Below are 26,590 nucleotides of genomic sequence, written 5' to 3'. Positions count from 1 at the left end.
AGAGATGGAGCCACTGAATATTCTAGCGCAATAGCGACTTGGCAGACAGAATCAGCCTAAGAAAAAGAAACGGAAAAAAAGGTTTCCTTAAATGTACAACACGTAAAGGCGTCAAGCGGCAGGCACGCTTAAATCATGAATTTATCGGCGAATACTAAAGACTTGTAAAATCATTCAAATAATCCATTAAAATGACACAAGAAGTAAGAAAGGTGAAAAGGAAAGATGCAAAGAAGGCTAAAGCAGAAAACGAATCTAAAGTCGTTGAAACTACTAAAAAAGTTGATCAGCAAATCGATTCAAATGTCAAACCGTGAGTTGATTCCATTCATTATGATACACTGTTTGTTTAATTTTTACCATTTGTTTTTCTTTCTCCATTTTTATATTTTTTTTTCTTCCATTTCTCGTTTCTAGTTCGTAGATCAATGAACACGACCAGGTTGTTATTATTCAGAATATTCCCATTAATATTTTTCATCGTCTTACGTTTGTTTTTTTTTTTTCTAAGTCAACATAGTAAGTTACAGAACCTACGAAGCATCCAATCAATAATAAGAAACAACTCATAAGGTTGTAGGATTCAGGGATCCAAATCATTGCATTTTAACCTCGGATTTCACCTCGACGTCTAATAACACGTAATATTCATTCGACAGGAAGTACGGGCCGATAGTGACGTTTCCGTACCAGCGAGTTTGGTCACGCTGTATTCTGATACTTGGCGTGTTATTCGTTGTGTGGTACAACAGTAAAAATGGCAAAGAGATATCATTGGCCCAACAGAAGGATGTCCTTTTGAGTAGGAACCAAGTCGTGGAATGTTCCGACGATTACAAAACCGATTTGGATACATTTCCAAACTGCACACCTCAGAAGTGCAGTCGCGTAGTCACAGACAAACTGGTATCGACTACGGAAGTAGATGTTTTGCTGAGGATTGCAAAGAGCGGTTTCAGCTTTGGAGGCTCGGCCGGAGGAGCTAGTATACTCGATTTGCACTCCGGAGCGCTCAGCAAGGGTTCCGGAATGATTAACATTTACACATTGAATGCGGCGCGTGAGATTTTCAACAGCGTTGATCTTGCCATTTACAAGTACGCTGTTCTTCGATCTTACGCGGTTGTTTATTCTCACTTGAAATTCGCAGCTTGAGAATGTTTACATAGCTTAAAATTTTAATAGCAATAAAATTGATAAAAAGAGTTAGACACAATCGGCTAGGAATTATTCTACACTTTACTTATTGTTCACCTTTTATGTTCAATTCTTACAGAGCTGTGAGGACGAAAATACAGCATACGGTAGCCCACAATTTTGGAATCGATGCAAACAATATTTACTTAACACATCCAACATTCTTTTCTCGAATGACTAACGAGCCTGCTAAAACCATTCACGACGAGTATTGGCATCCGCATGTAGACAAGGTAATTTGATTTTACAAACTTGATGTACCAAATAATAAACTTAACTGCAATAGATCTGGAAATGTGTTAGTATATTCTGGAACTGATGAAATTAAATGAAAATTATCTAATTCTGCACTTCTGAAACTAACGTTATTGAAAAACATTTTCAAACTGTTTACAGGAAACCTACAAGTCATTTTACTACACATCGTTGGTATATTTGAATGATTTTGGAAAAGATTTTGAGGGTGGTAGATTCGTTTTCATTGACAAGAACAATGTAAACATGACTGTTGAACCTCGAAAAGGTAGCACTTTTAAAATCATACTTTATTCAAATAAGTAGGATAGAATTTTTAAGCGAATCAAGGCTATTTTGAATATGTTTTATCACGCGTCCAAACTAAATTTACAGGTCGCGTATCACTGTTCACATCAGGAAGTGAAAATTTACACCAGGTCGAGAAGGTAACGTCAGGAACACGGTACGCCTTGACTGTATCTTTTACTTGCAACCCAGATTATTCAATTTCGGATCCTGCATTCCAGCCTGCTAAAAAGAAAACATAGCCCCGAATGGGCGATCAATTAACAAGGTTTATAAATATTTTTTGTATTAATCGATCACTACGTTGTATTAAACTGAGAACAATTCAATTAGTGATATTTAACAAGTGTTTTGGGTGAGTGGATAATTAATTCCTCAATATTAATCATCACTATCGATCGAAAAGCGATACGTAATTCCTTCAACTTTGCAATATATCATAAGTCAATTTGGTTCTTATAATTATATAAATATTTATTTTTATTTGGTACTTAACTCTGAACTATAGCCGCGCCAAAGACCATCCAGGAATTGGTAATAAGACATATCTAATACATTCCGATGTAACCGTAGTATTCTAATTGTGTAATAAAATACTTGTCCTACATATTGTATTCAGTAATGTTCACTTCAATTATCACCCTAAATATTGCGCATAATAAAAAGAAAACACTGGTATTCGAAAAAAAATGGTACGTTTTTTCGACCTTATTTCACACGAATCTGCTAAACAGAATTGAATCATTGGCCATTACGATATATTTAATAATTTATTATATTTTTCAATATATAATATATACAACTACAAGGGTACATTGTGCACATTCTTTTGCATAGTATTCAACCGTTCGCAATAAAATCTATTTTTAAGGCCATTTCGGCGCGTATGCAAGACTCATTCTGATTATTGTGAACGAAGATTTATGCAACGAATTTTCTTATACATTTATGAGAATTTCTTCGTCTTTTTCTTCTTTAACTTGTGATGTTAAACATATTCTATTAGTACAGCTAGTATTATATTTATGCGACAATCTATCATTGGCGAAATTAATACACACAATTAACCAACAAGAAATATAGAGAGTAAAAAAGAGAGAGTGAAACGTTGAAAAATACAAATAATAACGTTTTGTTTTATATGTATTGCAATATTATACCACAGAGTTAAAGCATACTTTATAATAAAAGTTGTACGTTTTGTCATATAGTTTTCGCATGGGCATTGCGAGTATGATTAAGAAATGAGTAATTTATTTTCATTATGCGACCGAAATAAATTTTACACTTAAGAGTGTACTCATACGTCAAGAATATGTCTTCGTTTAAAACAGTTTTTTATTTTTTTGATTTGTCACGCGAATATCACGCGTCACCGGTCGACGAATATAAAAACAATATACTCCCGATTTAGTAAATCACGATATTCTTAACTGAAAACATTAACAATTATACGGTCATTACATGAATCTCGCGAAAAACTCTAAATCTTAATACAAATGCCCAACAGGAATGATTGAATTATCATATACATATATTTATTTATGCTATTAAAATAAATACATCCTTCTCATACAACTTGATAATAACATCTCTGTCCACTGAGAGTTATTAAAAAATCGTATAGGAACTCATTCCAAGCTTCTTAACCATTTTAATCAGTGTTCCTTAGGAAAGATTAGGAACCGATGGTCTTGTTTAAATATCAAATTCACGCTCACGTCGTTTGAATCGGATCCATCTGTTGGACCATTCTCATAGATCTTAATTAGAAAAATGCCACTTCGTTTCTTTACAGACCGCTAAATCTTACTACTGTCTCATGCAAAATTCACATCGAATAACGTAAGTGTCGACTGCGTTAATAATCTATATATATAAAAAAAAAAAAAAAATATACATGTATGTTACACGTTAACCTATGCCCTATATTTATAACAACGTAATGAGAATAATAATCGAAATGAATGATAACGCGTAAAAACTCGATCATGGAAAAGATTTTTATACAAAAGGAATTTTCTTTTTTTGTATCAATCACTCTTCTTCAAATAATAAAATTGATGACGAGATCTGAGAGAGAAAAAATTTAGACCGTACAAATTGAAAGATCGATCTAGATAGATTTTTGAAGTTTCTCCGTTTACGAATGCCTTAATATAATACTGGGTGAATGATTTCAAGAAGGGAAGGACGAGGGAACACTTTAGCTTGTTAGTATACGTCTAATGAATAGGTGTTAGAGATACCTATAAATGAAATCACCCTACTTTTAGTGCTTGAGAATCAAATCAAATGGGCGGATCAATAACTTATTAACCTATGGTCGTAAAATTTCAGCTATTTTTTTAACGCTCTCGCCGGTCAAAATACTTCTGTGATTGCCAGCTAATTCCGTAATTCTGACGTTCTGACTACAGATCTGCAATGAAATAAAAATAACATCAGTATTAGTTTTCCTATATTAAAAGAGCCGCCCGACTGAATAAACACACGGTGTTAACTTGATGTATTTCAGGATGCTTACCTCCGACAGACCGTAGTCTTGTTCTAGTGTGACAAAATTGTCTTTGGCTTTGACCAATGTGATGGGTCCGTTGTATTTGCTAGCAGGTTGGTAAAAGTTCGCAGCTTTAAGTTTCCTGAAGAATGAGATGGCAGCAGATTTGAGATCTTCGCCGGTGAACTGTGTACTTCCAACTATCTCTACAAATTTGTCCAATTTCTTTTCCAGTGTCGGATGATTTTCAAGTTCAGCTGAAGCCTGTAAATGACAATTACAATTATTACCGCGATCGTACAAAATCACGAAATTGAAATCACGCGTGTCCGACATCGCGAAATCCAAACAGAATTGAGTCTTGTAAAAATTTACCTTGACGAAATTGACGTCGGGTTTGAACTGCATGGCAAAGAAAGCCAGAGCTGGTTCCAGACCGTTCTCAATGTTTGTAGGCTGATTCGAGTTAACTTGTTTGGCAATCGATTGACTGTGAGACGTGATGTAGGCCGGTGAACCATCCAAAAGTGTCAATATCGCCTGTTCACCTGCCGATTCCAACTGCAATGCCATTTCAAACGCGACGCAGGCACCAAACGAGTAGCCAACAATGGTATACGGGCCTTTGGCCTGCACGGTCTTCATTTGCTTGATGTAGAAATCGGCCAAATCGGCCATAGATTTGAGCGGTGCATCAGAGGTGCACTGTAGACCCCAAACTGGACGATTGAGTTCGCTTGCCAAAAGTTTCAGCGACGTAACAGCGCCTTCGATAGCGTGCAAGACAAATATCGGTGTGCCTGTCTTCGACTTCGACGCGAGTTGAACGAGAGACTCTTTGGGCATGATCTCGTTTCCAGAGAATTGATACAACAGCTTGTCTGGAGCGTCTTCTGCCGCCGTTACCCGATCAGGTACCGGACTAGCGGCTTCGGCGCTATCGCTCGACCCGCTAGAAAATTCAATTAACTTTCCGAAGGTCAAACCTCGGATTTCCTGCGCTGATAATACAAGATCGTAACTTCTCTCCAATGTCTGCTTGATTTCTGTACCCATCAGAGAATCCATTCCCAAATCCGCCAGCGTATTGTTAGGATTCACAGTTTTCACGTCCTTTATTCCAAGAATATTACCGACCGCCTCCAACAGTCCAACTTGGTTCGAAGCGTCTCCAGCTTTACCCTTGTCAGCTAGCACCATGGAGGCCAAAACTGGGTGTGGCTGTTGAAGGAACACGTCCATAGTTGACAAACAGCTGGACATGCGTTGAGGCAGTGTGCCTCCAACTTCGGTGTCATTACCACCTATAGTTTCTGAAGATTCAAGAATAAGATGTAAATCATGAGAAAATTGAAAATCAGTATGAATGAGTGACAAAGTCAGCAGAAAAATAAATCTGGATAAATTTATAATTACCTAAGATCAAGCCCACGTCTCCAATAGCTCCCCACTGGATGGCAAGTCCTGGCAATCCGCTGGCTTGTCTTTCTTCGACGATTCTCTCCATGGCAGAGTTTGCCAAACCGTAATTAGTCTGTCCGGCATTACCCCATCCGCAGGAAACCGAAGAAAATACTACGAAGTAGTCAAGAGCTGGGCAGAACTTTCTGGAGGCAAGATCGAGGTGCTTGGTAGCGTCGATTTTGGGTGCGGCAACAGTTTTGAAATCAGCGTCAGTCAAGTTCTCGATCATAGCATCGCGCAGTACGGCTGCCAAATTGAATATCCCACCGACAGGTGCGAGCTTTTGCGCTTCTTTCACGAGTTTTTCAGCTCCGTCCGGCGAAGTTGCGTCCGTAGTTGAAACGGTAATATTCACACCGATTTCCCGCCAACGGCGAATGCAGAGAGCTTGATAGCCGGTTCTGATCCCAGAGCGAGAAGTAAGCACGATGTTCTTTGCTCCACGGGTTATCATCCAGTTGGCCAATTCTAAACCAAATCCTCCTAAACCACCCACAAGAAGATAAGACTTGTCTGGATTCATATAGGTTCGTGGAATGGCGGCGACTGTCTTCAGACTCGGTTGTACGACCTTCTTGCTCTCCTCATCACGTATTTTGAGAAGAACTTTACCGATATGTTTTCCTGAGGCCATGTACCTGAATCCCTGTTCAATTTGCTGTTCGGAAAATACGGTCGACGGTAGCGGTCTAACGGCGCCGTTTTTGATTCCCTCATTAACGAGTCGAACGACCTCCTTTTTCTCGAAAGAATCGGTGTCGAACAACGCGTCCAAAAGAATACCATGAAAACTGGTATTCTTGAGGAAGAACGCCATACCGAGAGCGGTGTTTTTGGATAAATCGTATTTCCCAATCTCAAGGAACCTTCCATGTTTAGCCAAACACCTAACGCTTGCCTGCAGCTTTTCTTCAGCAAGCGAATTCAGCACCAAATCAACACCGCGTCCATTCGTCTCGGCGAGTACCAACTGTTCGAAGCTAGTATCTCGCGAGTTGCCGATATTCTTATCCGTCAATTGTGGGAACGTCTTTTTCAGAAAATCGCGTTTCTCTTGCGAGCCTACAGTTGTGAATACCTTACAACCGGCGTGCAAAGCAATTGAAATGCTGGCTTGTCCCACGCCTCCGGTACCGGCGTGAATCAGCACGCTTTCACCAGGACGCATGCGGCCTCGAACAATCAGGGCGTAATAGCTGGTCGCGTACACAACCGGGATGGTCGCAGCCTCTTCCAGGGTCCATTTGTCAGGTACTTCCCACATGAATCCTGGATCAGCTAATACAGTCGTTGCCAATCCACGAGCAGCGATCATTCCCATGACCCGTTTTCCCTTTGAATCACGACCCGCGAATTCAAGACCAAGAATGCAGTCTTGCCCAGCCAGATCACCGGGGAGAGAATCTGCCGTCAGTTTTCCGGTCGCCAGCATTATGTCTCTGAAAATCAAGATTCGCTACTTTATGATTTCATATATTTTTGTAAAATCCTCTAACACGGAATCTAGGTTTCCGCGATAAATGGTTGAAGTATGGATGACAAAAAAGTATACCTGAAGTTCAGAGGAGCGTAGTAGACATTGCAGAATTCATTCTTGGGGTATTTTTCTGGCTGATAGTAGCTCAGCGGTCCTTCGATCCATTTCAAGCTGCTCAAATCACCTCTAACAAGCGTGTTGATGTAGGCATGCTCAACCTGGAGCGACGAACTGTCGTTTTGTTGATCAAGTCGCAAGTGGCGGTAGCTTCCCCACTGCCCTCCCTTCAGGACATTGGAAACAAGGTCCTTGGATAATTGATCAGCGTAAATAGCAGTCTTCAGTGAGAATTCAGGTGCCTTCTTATCCTGTAGAAACACGTACCGGGTGTTGTTTCCTCCAGCCTCTTGGCGGATGCAAGTCATCAGACCAACTAGACCTAATAGACGAAATAATGATGAGTATCCACGGTAATGATCGTTCGCAAAAGAAACCAAACTTCATGGCAGAAACCATGCTCAAATTTAATATTCTCCAAACTACATACCAAGCGTTGGTTCGCCTTGACCAACAAGCAGAATTTTTTGACCTTCACTTTCAGATTTGACAAGGGCTGCCTTGACACTGTCAACCCAGGAGAAGTTTTGTTGCGTAATTTTAATGACAAGTGGCTTCTTTTGTTCGTCCAGTTTCTTCAGAAGAACGTAGCTCTTTCCAACCGTCAGTTGCTTTGCAACAAATACAAGACCGCTGTTCTTCAGTATAGCAGTATCAAGTTTACCGGTCTCTTCCAAAACGACAAAACCGCCGGGCTTGAGTGCAGCGGCAGAGTTATTTAGAATGGTTGAATTCTTGTTGGTAAGTAAGTCTGCCGCTAAAATGAGGTGCAAATCTTGACCCGCTGGGCTAGTCGAAACGTCACGAGCTACGCATTTCGTTGCCCATTGCTCCAGGACTGAGTTATAACTGTCCGGAGAGGTCGAAGCGACTTGCAAGTCGACCTGAAATTTCAGAGTAATTCATATACCGGAGTAATTCAAAGCTCAAAAGAGAGTAAAAACACTAATCAAATTTTCAGATGTACTCACAGTCAGCATTGGCTCAGATTGCAAGATGTCCAAGACCAGTGGAACCAGAAGTGCCTCGGCAGCACGTTCGCCGGCGACTTCGACAGCCTTGATTTTAAGTCCACCGAGATTTTCACGCACAACTTGTAAAAGAACCGTCATAGCGTACTGTTTAGCTTTGTCTGGATCCTCAACAACAGACTGGGTATTTTCGTAGGGTACAAAGGTGTAGCGTTCATGCTTCGGTGCTGCCTGAGTCTGTTGTTTTCTTGGTGCGAGAGAGGCCTTCATACCACGGAGTTCAATTCCTCCAGACTTGATAACGTCGAGGTTGGAATACGAGTAGACTGGCAATCCTTCCTTCTCTGAAAGTTTTGATGCCAATTCTTTGTGGTGGGACGGATTGATGATGGCTCGCTGGAGTCGAGTCGGCAGGTACAAATCGCGCGTATCTTTACCCAGAATACTGAATTGCAGCATAGTATCAATGTAAGATACCCAATTATCGTCCCACAAAAGTTTACCGGATACTCCGTTATTGTCGGACGATTTTATTCCTTGGAAAATACCGTTATAATCGTATCCACGCAGTCTCAGATCTTTGTACACGTCACTGGTGTTCAGTTCCAACAGTTCGGAATCAATTTTAGCCACTGGGGTTGGCAAATTAAGTTGCTGTTTTTCCACGTTCTCGGCGGCGGTTATTTTCCCGGAAACCGCGACTGAGCCGGCCTCGCAAATCTCGAATTCACCGGTACCGTCGAAAATATTAATTAAGAACTTGACGGATCCTTCTTTTGGCATTATCGTCGCTCTGTGAAACTGGACATCTTCCAAAATGACAGGTAACTTTTCGAAATCTTCACCCCTTATCTTAGCAAAAGTTTTCCACACCAGGGTCAGGTAGCCGGTAGCAGGGAACAAGATTCTACCGTCAATTGTGTGTCCTGCCAAATAGGCGTCACCCTCCTTGGACAAATCAACTTCTATCACACTTTCTCCGGTACGTGCCCCTTTCCCTGAGAAATCGGCTACGCTCCACTCAGTCGTGTGATCCCACCGAATCAGTGAATTGATCATCGGTGTACCACGCCCGACCGGATAATTGACAGGCGGATAAAACTTGGCAAGTTTAGGCTGCGCGCCCGCATTGAACGCTTTACCAATGTTGTTGAAAAGGAATGCAATATTATTTGAGTGATCTCGTTTGTGAAGACCGATGTTGGTCACCGTCGGTTTCAAGGATCTGCGCAGAATGGCTTGCAGTAAGCAGTGGGGTGCGATTTCAATGGTGATCGCATTGTCGGGGGCATGGGCAAGAGCTTCTTGGAATAGAACCGGAGATAATAGATTGTTGACGTGATAGGCAGGGGAGCTGAATTGAGCAACAGGTGTTCCCCAAGCCACTTCAGGAATGGAACTAGAGATCCACCTTGGACTCCTCTGCTTAGGACTTGGAATGATTTTTTCCAGCGAAGTTCGCAGCTTGGTACCAGCAGCCGATATGTATTTGCTGTGGAAGGCGCAGCCTGAGCTGTTTACTAGCTTTGCAAAGATTTCTTCCTTTTTTAGTTCGGCTACAAATTTCTTAACTGCTTCTACCGGTCCGGAAACCGTCACTGAATCCGCGCTGTTGTGACAAGCGGGTGAGATCTCCTTGGGGCAACGGTTTTTAGCCTCTTCCCAGCTCAACCCAACCGCCGCCATAGCGCCTTCAGGCAATGCAGCCTCCAGAATGGACTTTCCTCGCCAATAAGCTGCCAGCACCGTTTGTTCAGCTGTAAAAGTACCATCGGCATAGGCACAGCCCAGCTCTCCAACGGAATGACCGACAATTCCGTCTGGATGAATACCGATAGAAGTCAAAACGTCTACAAGGGCAACTTGGATCGCAGCAATGGCCACAAAGGCGTTCATAACGTTTTCAAACGTTTCCTCAGTACCATTTTGAATCAAATCCATCAGATCTACACCTTCAGGCTTGAGCGCGTCGGCGCAACGTTGCATTGTCCTAGCAAAAGTTTCGATCCTGAATAATTCCCGGCCCATTCCAGGCCACTGGGAGCCCATTCCTGAGAAGACATACCAAATCGGTCGTTTGTCGTTAACGAACTCGTCAACTTCGCGGATATTTTCGTTTCCAAGAACTTGGAATCCGCGATATACATGTCCCGGAATATTGGTGGCATGTAAATCTTGCACCAGTGCAATGAATTCGTCATCCTGTTCGTTCTCCTTAACCTTGTCCAAGAACGAGTCTACAGCCTCTTTCGTCCTTCCAGAGACGGCAACAATTTTTGGTAGCTTGACATCCAGCACTGGCGAAAGTTTCGGCTTCGGATTACTGCGCAGAACGATGTGAGCATTGGCTCCCCCAAATCCAAACGAATTGATAGCAACGAGACCTCCGTTCCAAGGAGTGGCTCTATCGACGACTTTCAATCTTCCGTCGCTCAACGCAGGTATGTCCAAATTGGGGCTCTTGTAATGCAAATTGCCAGGCAGAACGCCTGCCTCCATGCCAATCAGAACCTTGGCGATCGAGCACAGACCACTAGCTGGCTCGGAATGACCCATGTTGGATTTAACAGATCCAATCAACAGCGGGGACTTTCGATCCTTGCAGAATAGATCGGCGATGGAGTTAACTTCTTGGGGATCACCGACTTTCGTTCCGGTTCCGTGCGCCTCGACGTAAGCCACATCCGCAGGGTTTATGCCAGCCTCGTTGTACACTTCTCGCATAAGCGCGTTCTGCATAGCCCCGCTTGGAAAAGTGATACCTTGATATTTGTTGCCGTCCGTATTGGTCTTTGAGTTTACAACGGTGGCGTAAACTCGTTTGGCGCTCGTAGATTTTTGAAGATAGAGAACAACCGCCGCCTCTGATCTTACATAGCCGTTGCCCGATGCGTCGAAAGCTTTGCACATACCCTCGGGCGATAACATGTTCAGTCTGTGAAACTGGAGAGAGCTTGTCGGTTTTAAAACTAAGTTTACACCGCCAACAATGGCTGCATCGCATTGTCCAGTACGCATAGCTACCACAGCCTGATTGAAAGCGTAAAGAGAAGAGGAACACGCTGTGTCGACTGCAAAACTCGGACCGCTAAAGTCAAATGTGTAGGAGATTCTGTTTGGGAACATAGCACGGCAGCATCCCGTCAATCCGTATCCTGTAACGACAACCGTTTACGAGTTCAAGACTCAATTTTACGAAACTCTAGCTTCATGTCGTCGACGTTTCGCTGTGAAAATATACATACCGTTAACTAGATCGGGATCAGCAGTCCAAAATTCATCCGATTCGGAGTCTGAAACACCGATGAAAACACCAGTCTTGGTTCCCTTAACTTCTGTCGGGTTTATACCAGCGTCAACGATCGCTTCGTGAGTCAATTCAAGCAGCATCCTTAGTTGAGGATCCATGACTTCCGCTTGTTTGGCGTGTACGCCGAAAAATGTGGCGTCGAAAGATTTCAAATCCTTAAGCTTGCCAGTTCGTGTTGGAAGCCCGTGAAGGCCGGAAGGCCATCTACGTTCATCGTCAGTGACTAAATCGATTCCATCGAATAATTGCTGTTTGAATTCTTCGATGTTCGATGACTCAGGTAAGCGACCTGCGAATAAAATATTCACAGTACTCATCAATTCAATTCAACGGGTAAATGTTTATATTAGAAACACACGGATCGAATGCCCTGTAGAATCAATAATCGATCTAGACATGTCTAACGTTTTCACAGCAGTAATTCGTCCCGGTTAAAATTATTACGTACCTGAAAAACCAGTGATAACTATATCCTCATCAAGGCTGTATCCACTCCCGTTAGTCACTATCGATTCCCGCACGACTGGACTATTAACGCTTTCAAATCTGGCAGGCATTTTTAACCAAGTGTTTATACGTGAAAATCGAAATTTAAAACTTGATCAATGTTGTGCGGAATTTATCAGACTAGCAAGCCTTGTGGACAGGAAGGCTGAAACATAGAGAGTAAAAAGGTAATAAATAATCATTGTAACACCAGTGACAGAGGTGAAACACACGTTTTTAGAATGAAAATTTTATTGATTTAAGGTAAGAGAATAAAAAAAAATAGTGTACAACCAAACATAACAAGCAACAATTAGTTCATGTTTGAGCGTCTAATGTAAGCTGTAAAATTCAATTACTCGAGTTGACACTGTAAGCGTTGACATTTGCTCCTAGACGGTCAATAGTTCATTAAGTTATCTCAATTGAAAGCATGAAGCAATTTTCCAATGACCGGTTGCCCGAGGCAAGCTTCTGACATGATTCTGCTGCGCTAAGAGAACCTCGGGTACGAACAACGATGTGACCTCAAGATTACCAGAAACAAATGTAAAACAAAATTGATGTATATGTAATATTAAAATTGAAGCTACAATTTTTGCCACATCATCATAATACTCGTGTGTTTTAATCGACGCAATGAGATACACAGTAATGTACCAAGTCGTACGAAACTTTGATCGTTGCATAATTTTTAAATATCCCGACAAGAAAGAAAAAGGTGGCATAATGTTTCAAATTAAATTAACATACTGTCGTCAATTGAATATAAGATGAACGATAAGCATGCTCGTACAAAATGTTGCGTAAATACGAACGTAACAAGTAAATTCGATGAAATGAAATTATGGAGTGAATTCGGTTGTGCCTGGAATTGTAAGAATTATAAAAGCAATAAATCAAATAAAATTCACCATCTTTCACTACAAGCAGACTCGTATATATAAAAAAGTTTCGCGTTGAATATAAAAGAAAAAAAAAAAATTTGTCCTTGCGTCGTTTCGAACGATGTTCAATCCGAAACTACAGAAGGAATGATGATAATTGAAATGTATTTCTCACTGTCTCGATTGAGTACAGTTTGAGTGTTTTGATTTCGTCTAATGCACAGCGAGTATAACGCAATTACCTTGAAGCCACTGACTAATGAATCTCTCTACCTTGACAATCAGCAAGGGAAATTATTGACCCACAGTTATACGACAACTCCATACACTTGAACTTATCTAAAAGTCATTGCTAAGTAACGAAAACCTGACAGCAAATCATTCCTTTCCTTTAATAGCCCTTTGCGAACGTTTCATTAAGTCTGACCTCAGACAAACAACCCAAGTTACGAAAATGGAGCAAGGGTAATGAAAACCGCACACAGTCGTAATATTGCAAAATTCGGGTGATTGAATGAGAAGTAAATTAGTGCATTCGAATTTTTATTAAACAAATATTTGATATACGGAATTAAATTACCGCACAGATCATGAATAACTACTAAAAGCTTTCGAGATCACTGACGTTACGGAATTGATCCATTTACAAGAGTTCAATTGGTGACAAACGTCTTCGTCATTGAGTAATATTATATTGTTTCATAGAAAATAAAATTCAACTTAAATACGAAAACGAAACATTTGCAACGTTTCCGTACGAAGCAATACTGCAACGGAAAAACATTCAACGGTTCAAGTACGTAAAATCGGAGACGACTGACTATAATACGTATACGATCAATCATTTCTAATGGTTCTACAGTAACAGCAGCTCCGCGATTAATTTCAAATTAAACCTTGTTCGCCAAATATTATCAAGTACTGACTGACGGATAATACGTGTAATAATCATGATTATAAATTCCAACGTTCAATTATCATAAAGGATAAATTTTTGCACAAATCCCCAAACACTTTTATCCAAGCGCACATCTATGAGTGGATATTTCTTCATAATCCCGCATGAGAGACTCATTTCCAAAGTCGTCGTTTGTCACTTTGATTTTTATTATAACTATTATTATTGTTACTATCATCATTATCTGATCAATAATTTAGTGATTCTTTTTTCTCGCCAGTCTCTTCATCTATCGCGTTCCTGTCATCTTCCATCTTTTTGCCATTGCTATAAACGTTTCGTGAGGAGCACCGAACCGTCAAACCATATATCATCGGCACTCGGCTTGTGTAATTAGCAATTTAAAGGGTAAAAAGAAAAAAAAAATACATATATACGCACTTGAATCCACAAATACATGCCCATTAATAATTACTCCGGTAAGCATTACTGGTACCGACCATCGACTAAATCGCATTTTATATTCGACGTAGATGCTTCGCTGTATCCCAAGGATTGATAAACACAGCATCCTGCATCGTCATCGTGAGATTACAAATTATGTTTCGTCGATTATAGAAGCAGAGTCGATCGTCTGTATGATTATACGTACATCTGTTTTCACACTGTTGTACAGAGAGAAATATATTTCGATTTCGGTAAAACGGTAGACGCTGTAATAATGGACATAAACAGCTGTCGATCGTTTCAAATGGTCATTTATTTCGCCCCGAGGCTCACATTTCTAACGCAGCTATGTATAATACAAACAACGTGACATTTTCTCTTTTCACTTATTCTTCCGATTACAAGTGAAAAGGTATTTTCAGTTAAAGAGTTAAACATTTGACACATAAAATGACAACGCGATAGTAAATGTTTACGTTAAAACGTTCGAGGACATTTTTCTTCGGTCAATGCCGTAATCGTCGGATTTTTAATTTTTATGACACTGAAATCTGTTTTTTCTTTGCTTTCAACTTATACAACAAATGACCTACATATCACGGGCTTAGAATCATAAAGGCGTATGCGTAAAAAAAAGTCAAGTTTTACGACAAAGTTAAAAGCTTAAACGAACTTCTGACTTTAGTCAAATTTAAAGAGAACTAAATAATGATTCATACGTCCTTTTCATTATAATCAACCGATATATCATTCTTTTGTTTAATTCGATGCAATACTTGAAGTCGACGAGAATTGTATTTTACTCCAATCGACTTTTTATCATTCTTACTTCTGATTATCAAGGTATTCCATAGTCACACCTAAATATATTGAATATCTATACGCGCTTTTGGAAGAAATAACAAGACACAAAAGATTCGCAATATCTTGCGGGAAAAATATACATTTGATTTCATTTCATTTCATTTATAAGCGTGTCGATTTCACTATTATTATTGTTGCTGGTTGTTGTTATTATTATTACTATTCATTTCATTATCGTTAGCAAGGAATTATACAAGTATGTACTTAAAGCGCGGTTAATTTTTTCGGTAAAAGAATATCATTGCCTTAGCGTATAATTAGAACGTGTAAGAAAATTAACATCTACGTCAAAACAAACGAAGAAATAAGAGACGCGCAAGAGCAAAAAAGAAATGTAAAAAAGAAACCCGACGTAACTTGTCTTCTTAGGAGTGCAAATTATTCGTACATTACTGGCGAGTACGTTATACGTTATAGCTTCGAAACATGTGCTCAAATATATCCCCGCGTAAATCAGCAAAAATCATACAAAAAGTAAATGTTATGAATATTTAAGAAGCGAACATAAACGAAAGCCATCATCTCGCGATGACCACGATCGTGAATTATTCTAATACTTCGAAAAGAGTCATATTTAAAGGAAAAAAAGAAGAATAAAACCCATGCTCGTCAAAACTCTGATTGAGGATGAATTAGACGCGAAAAATATCGCAAAAAAATTGCTGATTCCGATTTCATTTGATTTGATAGCGTAAAGTACGTGATTTAAATTCTTGCCTGTGAAAAATAGAAACAGTATAAAAAGAGAAATTATTTATAAATTTTTTATTTATTTATCTATTTAATGAACCAATAATAACATGCAACGTCTGCATGTTTGATTATAAATTCAGCATGTGTACTTCGATCGCAGGAAATATCATCACACCTTGGAAGGATTCGGACAGTTTAGTGACAAGAAGAAGCGGGAGTAAATTTACTCTTCAAGTTTATCTATTAGCGAGTCGGTCATCAGTTATTTGTATCCGCAAGTTCGACATGTATGTACGTAATCTGCAATATGCGAGAAAACATTCGATACGAATTTTCAAGGCGTCAAAAAATTATTACACACATCGCGTGTCTAATGGCATAAAGTCGTAACCGACAAAAATACGATTTGAGTGAAAAAAGGGCGTATAATTTTTTTTTTTCTTCTGTTTCTATTTTTTTCAATCACCATTATCTCCGAAAATGATTAAAACGTATAATTCAAACGAAATCAAACGTTTGACAATATATAAAAACCAAATGTCGTACGTTAGGCAGATGCGACCTGTTTCCGTTAATAAGTACGTGAAAAAAAAAAATCCAAACAAATAGTCGCGAGCTCCACGTTTTTTCTTTCTTTCGGCAAAAGCTCTAAAAACTACTGAAACGTATAAATAAGTTGAAATCTGCGAAAATTCAAACTTTTTTTCTTTTGAATTGCTGTAAAAACCGCAGAAACGCGTAAACGATTGAAACCAACATATTTATACAGTGAGAATGTCGATTTTCTGATTGTCTATTATCCAAATAGTAAATGATCGAAACGGTAGGAATTTTCGGCAGTTACGCACTTTTGCAATCACCGTAGTAGATGATTTTTTTCAATTTTTTTTTAGTTGACAAATTTATATTTGAACCGGAAAAGTAAAAAAGAAACATTTTTTTTGCAGATATAACCTCATGGAATTAGTCGAGATAAGTTTTTATGGTTGAATCAGTAGCAGAAGGTCGTATCTACCAATACATACGATCTTTCGGTCTAAATCGAACTATTATATAATTTCCACGTTTCTGACCACATTTTCATATTTTAAGTCTAGATACGATAGTGAAAATATATCTTGCCGTTTTCAAGAGTGAAAAGTTGCCGAAGTACGAAACGCGTAATCCGTTCATCGCTGCATGCCGTTCGTATCATTGACGTGTCTATGTTTGGTCAGCGTTCGTATTAACTTTCAAGGAATTCGTGAGTAACAAGAGAAAACGAATGATTAACATTCTTCGATAATTAGAAACTCGGTCGATAAGGCAGGCACCTTTTATCGCCGCCCGCGGCAGAGCGAATGTTAAATGCGTGAAACGCATCGAGACTTGACGTCAACTCGCACTTAACATTGAAATCCGGCCTAGAAATGTATCTGCGATACAACGTGTGATGATCACAGTTTGATTAGAATGATGTGAAAATTTTCGTCATTAATTTAGTCTCTAAAATGAATTATAGATGTAACCTTGAAAGTGTATACAGTAAAATTCACTTGGCGTAGAAACCCGCTTTGCATTTGAATGCATAAGTGATCGAGTTGAATAAGCGCGGCGGGAAAATGATTAGCTGCCAGACTTTATTGCACCACTAACATTGAAAAGGTTTTCATCGATATGGGGACTTAAAATAACGTGGTGTCTGGTAAAAAAAATTCAAGCATTTTTCCAGGACCACTGGACACCGCGAACAAGGAACGGCATTGTCCTGCGGAAGAGACGGAGAGCATTGTTTAAGGGGTTAGGTGGGTTTCAAAATTTCAAAAAATCGAATTTTTTTTTTTTGCTTATCTTATAATTGAATATGTTGAGAATATTCCTTTAAAATTTTAAAACGATCCGAGTCATATTCTAAAAGATATAGCCTTTGGATGTTTCACCTATCAGGCTATAACCGAGCGTGACGCAGGTATATAGAGGCAGATATATCGAGGCAGCTGCTTAGCTATTGTTCGTTTATTTTTGTGATGCGAATACTAGGCTTAGGACTTGCCGGATGTAAAAAATTCTGTGGTTTGATGGATATAAGTTCCTAATTCTTGAATGCATCAACGTACAATTTTTATGTTGATAAAATACATGAGTGCGTCATAACTGTTGCCGAATCAATTTTGTTGTCTGCTGCAAATCAAGAAAAAAAATTAACGTGTGATGAAAATAATGTTGAAGATACGACAGATGTTACCGTGTCAGGTGATGGCACGTGGAAAAAACATGGGTTTGCATCATTATACGGTGTAAGTACGATTATTTACATGTTATTTGAATGTAAATCTTCAATCGCGTTTTTCTCGAAACTACATTTTCGAAATCGGTAGTCACGATTTCTCGAAAACTTATGAACCGATCTCTTTCAAATTTTGCACACTTCTTTAAAAAAACATTATCTCGTACTTGAACGAAGGAATTTTTTTTTTTTTCTATTCCAAGTAATTTTTCAAGGCCATGAAGGGTGCAAATTTTACTCAAAATAAGGGTTTTTTGTTTTCAACACCGCCAAAAATGTAATTTTTGTTTTTTTTTTTTTTCCTTCGTCCAAGTACGAGTTTTAAACATCTACTAACAGAAAATTTTTGGTTTTTGCATTTCAGATGAATCTGTCATGAGTTATCCTGACTACGCCGAGAGAACTTTTTTTTGAAGGGTCATAGCAGACGACGTGTCCACGCCTTAATTTTCAATATTTTTCAATGAAAATTTGACAAACTACTTATGAAATATGTATCTTTTATGTGTTAAATTGATGGAATGAAATATTCTGTTGATTAAGTAAAAAAAAATTCATAAAAATGTACCTATTTTGAGCTTTTGAAACCCACCTAACCCCTTAATAACGGTTGTCTTCTCCATCGGACTTCTTCACCGGTGTTCCATTCATTTCGCTCGCGGACTTATGGACGAAGCGTAAGTATTTGATGACGAGGAATATATGCGCCTTGGGGAGAGTACACGAGATAGAACGTCGGCCGTATTGACGAGCCAAGTTTTCGAGCGCCACGTTTACACGATTAACTTTAGGCGGTATTAGTCTTTCGGACAGATAGTTGCCGTAAACTATTTCCTCGAACTGTATAGGTAGGTATGTACGAACACAGCTTCAATTCTTTTTTTATAAGAAACTGTGCGGGTAAGCACATTTTCTTTTTTAATCCAATTTTAATTCCGGCGTACATTCTACAGAGTTGCAAAGCAAAGCAAAGTACAGGTGCTTACCTGTACGTAGAACCAGAATAATACAGAGTATAAATGTATACTGAAAAAAAAACCAAAAAAAAAAGATAATACAATGACAGAATGAACAGAAAACATCGCGTTGAATAATTCGTAAATTATTGTTTACATATAGGCTGGTTCCATTTCAAACCAACAAGCAAGGTCGGGTCGAAAAATTCAAACGACTTGTAAATAATTTACATGATTCTTTGGGTAATTTAAGGGGACGCATATTTGGTCATTTTGCTTTAAAAAAATTTCATCTCTGCACGGCTATTACCATTTTTTGTCAAAAACTCGTTGTTACAGAAACCGTAAATTTACTGTTTTTTTTAAAGTGCTATAACTTATCAACGAATTAACGGATTTGAGTGATTTTTTTTTCAAAATGTGCGTATTTTTATCTTCTTCTTTAAAAGTCGTTTCAATTTTTCGTCCCGACCTAGCTTGGTGGTTTGAAATGGAACCAGCCTATAGAACCTACATAAATAAATGACTTATATTCACACGATGAAATATATTTGTATTCAATAACTATGAATTGAAATCACATTTGGAATAGCATCGTCTTTCAGCCTAACTTTGAAGGCAGATGTTCGACAGACAGAAATGACATCAACATAAATAAGCATACTTTGGTACACCTGTGTTCGTCAACCCTGTCGTATCAAGCCGTATCCTACGCCTCTCAATATTTTTTGGAAAACTTGAATGAACATAGATACGAATACATTGCTTGGTATCACATAGCCTTATTCTCTATATATACTTCGACCTCGCATTGTTTTTGCGTTTTTGCAATTAAGCGCTACACGATAAGGCATGTTGTATTATTCTGAATTCTCAGTCCGTGATCGGCTACCTTCAGACCTAACCTATGCAATAATAACAAACAAACTCCACGTGCGTGCACATCCGTGTTATACGTATATCTATTCAGCTAATCAAGACGGCTGACGGGTCTGATTTTCCTTCCGTCTTTCGCCGCATCACCGCAGGGAAAAACTCCGTCCATAAGTCCGTGATTTCGCTACTAACAGTGTTTCCGTTTCCCCGTTGCAGGTCGATTCTAACGGACCACCTTTCGCGACTAACTTCGCCTCGTGTTCTTCCCCACCGGTACCTTCGCGCGGTACAAAAATTGTAACGTTGAAATCGTAGCCGTAAAATTCTTCCGGAGCGGATACGAAAGATGACAAGAATAAAAATTACAATTATTTGGATCAAAATCAAGAGAATAACTGGAACGTCCTAACGAGTTATCAACGTCAAATTAAATGCACGCATAGTGACGGAAATGGAAGTTTTATTTTTTAATTCTAATCACCGATCGTTAAAAAGCACATGTATATGTAGGCGCGTACAAGCAAACGATTAAAATGTTTAAACAACGTTCGGCCGAAGGCTTTTGTAAACTCTCCTTAGGAAACGGACGTCACGCTTCGGTAGCTACGACTTATTATCACATACAGAGAGAGAGAGAGAGAGAGAAAAGAATTCTCAAATCTGCGTAATCGACATTCCCCGAAGCAAGTTCAACCTATATAGTATACATATGTGTAAACACTTGTATATATATATATATATATATATATATACATACACGTATGCACAAACGTGCGTGTAATCCACCGCCGGTTCGATAGAGGAAATTTTTATCGCCGCGCGTTACACGAACGGATATGTGAATTGTTTTTTTTCTCTATGATTTGTTTTTTTTTTTTTCTATTCTTATCCTTATCTCTTACCCATCCTATCTTTTTTCCATCATCTATGGTTTTCCTATTTCACACAGACCGTACACGCGTGACGATTAATTAAAGAGAAACTGTTATACACAAAACTGCGCGTTGAAATGCAACCCTGATATCATAATGACGTGTCCTAGGCGCCTAGCCTCTCTCTCTCTCTCGACACGAGGCGAACGCGGTGTAATGTTTCAGGGTTTTCATTTTTTCTTTTATTCTATCATCTCCTATCATTTTTTACGGCCTAATTCATCTATCCTATTTTCATTCAAAGCCTCTACGATACGTACGTGGAATGGTGAAAGAAATAATAATAATAATAATAATAACAACAACAAAATTAACGAATAATTTTAGAGTTTCGAGAACGTCGATCGTAATAATTATCGAGACGTAAGAATCTGTGTAAATTAGCGAAACGTAGATGAAAAAACAGTGACATTTTATAACTTGAACGATAGTAGTAATAACGATTGTCACAAACTCACCGAACACGTCGATATAATCCTGTGTGTCGTATTATACGTAGCGAGATTTTCGGTTGTGGATATTTATTTATTTATTTATTTATTTATTCATTTAATACGGTACGTATGGTTCTACGTACATACGTAAATTAATCTAAGTCCCACTAACAAACCGATGTTTAATTAACGACGAGGTATGATAATTACAGCATTTATATTAATAATAATTTTGTATTATAATATTGTTTAAGAATTATATATAAACAATAATTTGGACGTATGTTTTGTAATAATAATAATGTCTCGTACGAGCGGCCCGACGCCTCGGTATGGACTAGCTAAGATCTTTTCGGCGAGGATGCCTTTATTATCGAATTGCGGCCCCTGTCTGTGGTCTGACATCAGCCCATGTGATGCCGACCAATCGGAGAGCCGGAGCAAAACGCGCATGCGCCGTTTCGAGGATCAGCGAGGCGGCCGGGCGGCGCAGCGACTCACTGGAAAAACGGCGTGAATCGCCGCGCGCATTGCCATCCGACTCCGAATTCAATCCAGGCGCGGTGTTTCTTCCGGATTTTGCGACACACTTGCGATACCAGCGGGTCTGTCTCTCGTCTCTTTCATACGTCGGTCACGTGCTGCTCGGCTTAGCCGACGTCCAATCATCGTTCTTTCCTAATTTCTTCTGTTTTTTTCCCGCTCTTTTCTTTTTTTTTTATATTAATTTACTTCTAATTCTCATTTCTTCGACGACTTCGATACGGAATAATTTTTTTTCTTTATTTTCCCTCTAACGTGATGTAACACGCGTGCAGTTTTTGTCGGATTCGTCGTATGAGGTCCTCGTTTTGCGATTAACAAATACACAACGTGCGCACGCGCAATTTGGACACCCGCACAACGTGTTCGCTCTAACGCTTATTATTCGCATGCTTACGTGAGCTACACGTGATCGAAATATAAGAAATATTATACGTATATACGTATGGATATTGTACGAATTCAGAAAAGTGATATACCCGGCGATAAGGTTATAAAGCGCGCGTATATAGATACGTAATGTCGAATGTGGCGTGATTATACTGAGGACTCGCTACAGATGTATGTACACCTGTATCGTATCCTACACGTTATATTCACGGAAAATTTGAAATTTTTCCTTATTTCTGTTTATTTTTTTGTTTCTCCCACCTATACCAAGCATTTTTCCCGTAGCAATAATATATCGTAAAATCTTTCGAATGGATTTTTTTTTTTTTTTCATATTACTTTTTATGCGACTGACCACACGTGTTATTTGACGAATTTTCCAAATCTGTATGAAAAAATGACACGGTTGATTTTCAACATACAATTCAGAGTGACTGCAGCAAAATCCGAATTTTTTTTTTTTTTTCAAGATTTCTGATTTCTACAGATGTACTGTAATACCATGACTAATAATTATTTTATCTCTCGATCACTTTAACACTTCTGAACATACATTTCTTATCCAATTTTACGATGACGAAAGAAAATTGTAAAAAATATACGTCCGCTCTGAGATTTATGTGATAGGTTTAATAATGCACAAGGTTAAACACGACTAATCGTTAAAAATTCAGACAAAATAAAAATTTGGAAGATCTTCTGGAGTTATATACTATCACAGAGAATATCCTTAATATAATAGTAGTAATAAATGTCACGGTTTATCGTTTGTTAAATTTACACGTAATACCCCATTACGTACATGCATATATTTTTTTTCCAATTGATTTCCGGTCGCTCAGCAATAGAAAACAATCCGAATATTCCATCTGATATTACAAAACATGATTATTTTATTTTCTTGTCTGTAATTATTTTATTTTTCTTCACAAATGCAGCATATATTTTTAATTAGATGTTAATTGAGGTATAATGTATCGTCGGTTCGTATGGTGATACACTGCAGATCCTGTATCTTCAGTCAAATTATACACTGCATAAAATGTGTGTAAAATACCATTATTCATAGCCACATTTATAAATCATTATTGTGATTATTATATATTTATAGAATAAACCGATTGTAAGATGATGTACGAAAAACAATAAAAGAAAACAAAACGAAATAAAATCCATTTTATACAACATTGACAATATCTTTCGATCCTTGAATTGACTTTTTTCCTTCAATTTGACTTGACTCTATGTATCAGATTTTATTGCGCGAATCTCGTAAGTATGCCTAGATTTGAAATAAACATGTATGTACGTACGATTACACAGCGTATATGACGAACCGAACTACCTGCGCATATTGCCTTCACTCAACCAGTTCTCATTTCTCACTAACGACGGTTCGTTGATCGTCTCTAGACTATCCTATGTAAGTCGCGTGCCAACTCCGGTTTAAGTAGTTAAATTATGCGAACGTGTATCAGCCGCTGGTGCGAATGCCCCTGCAAAAATTGGAACAGGTGTACCCAGGCTGGCAAAAAGCGCAAATTCATACGTCGAAATTGTAGTATACGCGCAACTCAATGTCAGTGAGAAGATTTTTATGCAGCTAGAATCACATGTGATAAAACTATAGCTATAATCATACATGTTTGTATCACAGTGGTTTGCGCACTGGATAAAACAGTTTTAGATTGTACCCACAAAAATCATGTAAATTCGCCAATTTGTAAGCGGAACGACATTGTAACGTAACGATAGTTTTTCTGGAACGCACGGGATGTGAAAGAATTTTACATGGATTTTTTATGTCCCGTAGGTTATCAATTTTCTACCTAATCTTGACATCGAGATGCATTTAAAGGAAATATTCATACCGCGAGAAGAGAATGGCAATAAAAAAAAAAAAAATGAAAAAAAAAAATGAATTATTCTTGACGCAAATAATCCCGGACGACGAGTTGCCGCGTACACACATTGATTGGTATTCGCTTACGATTAGATGAATACATGCACGTGTAAATGGCATGATATGCGGAGTCAACGATCATGCAGTATTAACGTGACATTTTTCACGTTCTTAGAGATTCCCCCGCACATGCTTTTATGCTTCACTGGTACAGAACAAGAAAAAATGCACGTGTCGATGCATGGGTCAGATTACTAGATACGCGCATATAACGCACTTACACGGATATTCGTAATCTCCGATTGCAATTGCAACTTTATACGCGTCCTTGACCCCTCGCTGAATTTTATTCGCGTAATACGCGTGTTTTACATCCGCGTGTAACAGTTCCTTTGACTTTTGTTATTTATACTCTACATTATATATTAGGGTGTTTCAAAAAAAGACGAATTTTTTTTTTTTTTCTCATGGTGTCCAAAAATTGATAGTATAACTGAAAACAAAAATTTTGGCGCCAATATGAACTCTGAATATCAATAGTAAGGTTTGCCTCTATCCGTTTCTTTATTTTCCATTTAAATAAGACGGGAAAATTTTTTTTTTTTTATTTTTCAATTTTTATTACTTTGAAACGGTTCATCGTAACAACAATCTGAAAAAATAGATTTATAAGGAAATTTCACGCACTACAAAAATCGTCTGAAGATCAAAGTTCCTCAGATCAACCGTTTCGAAGTTATCAGCGATCAAAAATAACACTAATAAAAAATTTCAAATATTTTCCAATAAAACTACAAAAAAATATCATATGCCATATTTATATTATTTTTTATGTACCATCAGATTGATTTTACGATGAACCGTTCCAAAGTAATAAAAAGTCAAAAATGAAAAAAAATTTTCTCGTGTTATTTAAATGGAAAATAAAGAAACGGATAGAGGCAAACCTTACTATTGATATTAAGAGCTCATATTGGCGCCAAAATTTTTGTTTTCAGTTATACTATCAATTTTTGGACACAATAAGAAAAAAAAAATTCGTCTTTTTTGGAAACACCCTATTATATATACATATATATACCTGGTTTTTTTTTGCGTATATACATTAATTATTATACGATCACAGCGCAAACAGTTTGGACAATATTTTGCAGATTTCCCGTACACGTGTTTACTTAACCAAATTAGCGCGCGCAACTTGATTTAAAACGGCAAACCGCAAGTGCGTAAAAGATATATTTTTCTCCCAGATAGTCAATGGCTGAATATTTTATATTCATGTTGTACATAATACGTATAAGTATAGTAAAAATCAACTAACAAGTTTTACATCTGTAGAGCAAAAGTAATTCTGCTATTCTTCTCGCCAAAAATGAGGAGAAAATTAGTTAAATATAACGATCATGTTCATTTACAATTAGCAATACAGCAAATAATGCGGTAAATGTATCGTAAGAATTTCAGTTAAGGCCGAAGCAGAATCTGTACGACATGTTATGTAGTATAGATGAATGAAGTAGCGATAAGTTAACCCATCTCAATTGTTTACCAGAAAAAATTTTTTTTATCCACTAATCGTAAGTTAATCATTGGAAAAATCTTACATTTTATTGTATCATTTATTGACTCTGTTGAGATTTTTATCCTGCACTGCAATTCACACGTTATTACGAAATGCAGACTTCCATTCCTGGACTAATTGTAAATTCGTACAAAGGTATATAATATAAGAGAAGGTCGTAGGAAACTTTTTACCGTGGAAAATAGATTTCAAGAACTTATCATTTTTCGTCTGTAACCCGTAAGCTAGGCTGTTACATATTCGAAAATTTTATAAATTGAAAAATGCAAAAATAGTTAGTAAATATCGTATGACAGAAAACATTGTGCAAAAATTGTTGGATTTTTATCTCTACATCATATATAAAACACAAAGTCATTCTGACGTATGTTCGCTTATAACTCCAGAATTACCGAACCGATTTTGATTATTTTTCCTTCCGCTACAGCTAAAACTTCTTACCAAGATTTAGATTATATTTCGTAGAGATCAGGTTACGTTAGATTTCAGGTTAGGTCAAATACTATCAATCTTCTTTCAAATATTCTTAACTGTGAGCAGTGATGCGCTTCATAGGGGCCCTTAATTGTAGGCAATTTAGGGTACAAATCCACCCTGATAATCTCAGAGTTTCGCTGCAACGACATGAACAAAGGAACATCGGGGCTACCAAAGTTAGACTTGTACCCTGATTTGCCTGTAATTAGGAGGTCCTGTGAGACGCATCACGGAAATAACCCGGTGAAGTAAACCAGGCCATGAAGAATTAATTTAATAATTTAAAATATGAATTCCAATTAGGGAATATTTCGATAGTGCATTATACACAGCCTCAAATTAGTTACACCGAACTATATTATCATTAACATTCCGAG

The 26,590-nt window shown here is 38.2% G+C and overlaps 2 protein-coding genes across 2 annotated transcripts; one reads left to right on the top strand and one right to left on the bottom strand.

Annotated features, from left to right (window-relative positions):
* Positions 1-42: 42 nt before the first annotated feature.
* LOC124301643 (2-oxoglutarate and iron-dependent oxygenase domain-containing protein 3-like) lies at positions 43-3,502 on the top strand. Its single transcript, XM_046756974.1, has 5 exons — positions 43-313; positions 660-1,097; positions 1,277-1,430; positions 1,594-1,720; positions 1,828-3,502. Exons 1-5 carry the CDS (start codon positions 192-194, stop codon positions 1,980-1,982), a joined length of 996 nt encoding a protein of 331 aa, XP_046612930.1. The 5' UTR covers positions 43-191; the 3' UTR covers positions 1,983-3,502.
* LOC124301642 (fatty acid synthase) lies at positions 2,712-21,658 on the bottom strand. The gene is made up of 10 exons (XM_046756973.1): positions 21,343-21,658; positions 12,028-12,231; positions 11,515-11,868; positions 8,270-11,424; positions 7,729-8,182; positions 7,257-7,620; positions 5,657-7,143; positions 4,616-5,553; positions 4,268-4,504; positions 2,712-4,162 (listed from the first exon to the last, which is right to left on the bottom strand). Exons 2-10 carry the CDS (start codon positions 12,134-12,136, stop codon positions 4,061-4,063), a joined length of 7,200 nt encoding a protein of 2,399 aa, XP_046612929.1. The 5' UTR covers positions 12,137-12,231; positions 21,343-21,658; the 3' UTR covers positions 2,712-4,060.
* Positions 21,659-26,590: the final 4,932 nt, after the last annotated feature.

Source organism: Neodiprion virginianus, chromosome 3, assembly GCF_021901495.1.
Source record: "Neodiprion virginianus isolate iyNeoVirg1 chromosome 3, iyNeoVirg1.1, whole genome shotgun sequence".
NCBI lineage: Eukaryota > Metazoa > Arthropoda > Insecta > Hymenoptera > Diprionidae > Neodiprion > Neodiprion virginianus.
Note: the sequence above shows the minus strand (reverse complement) of the source record. Positions and strands in the feature narration are given on the sequence as shown.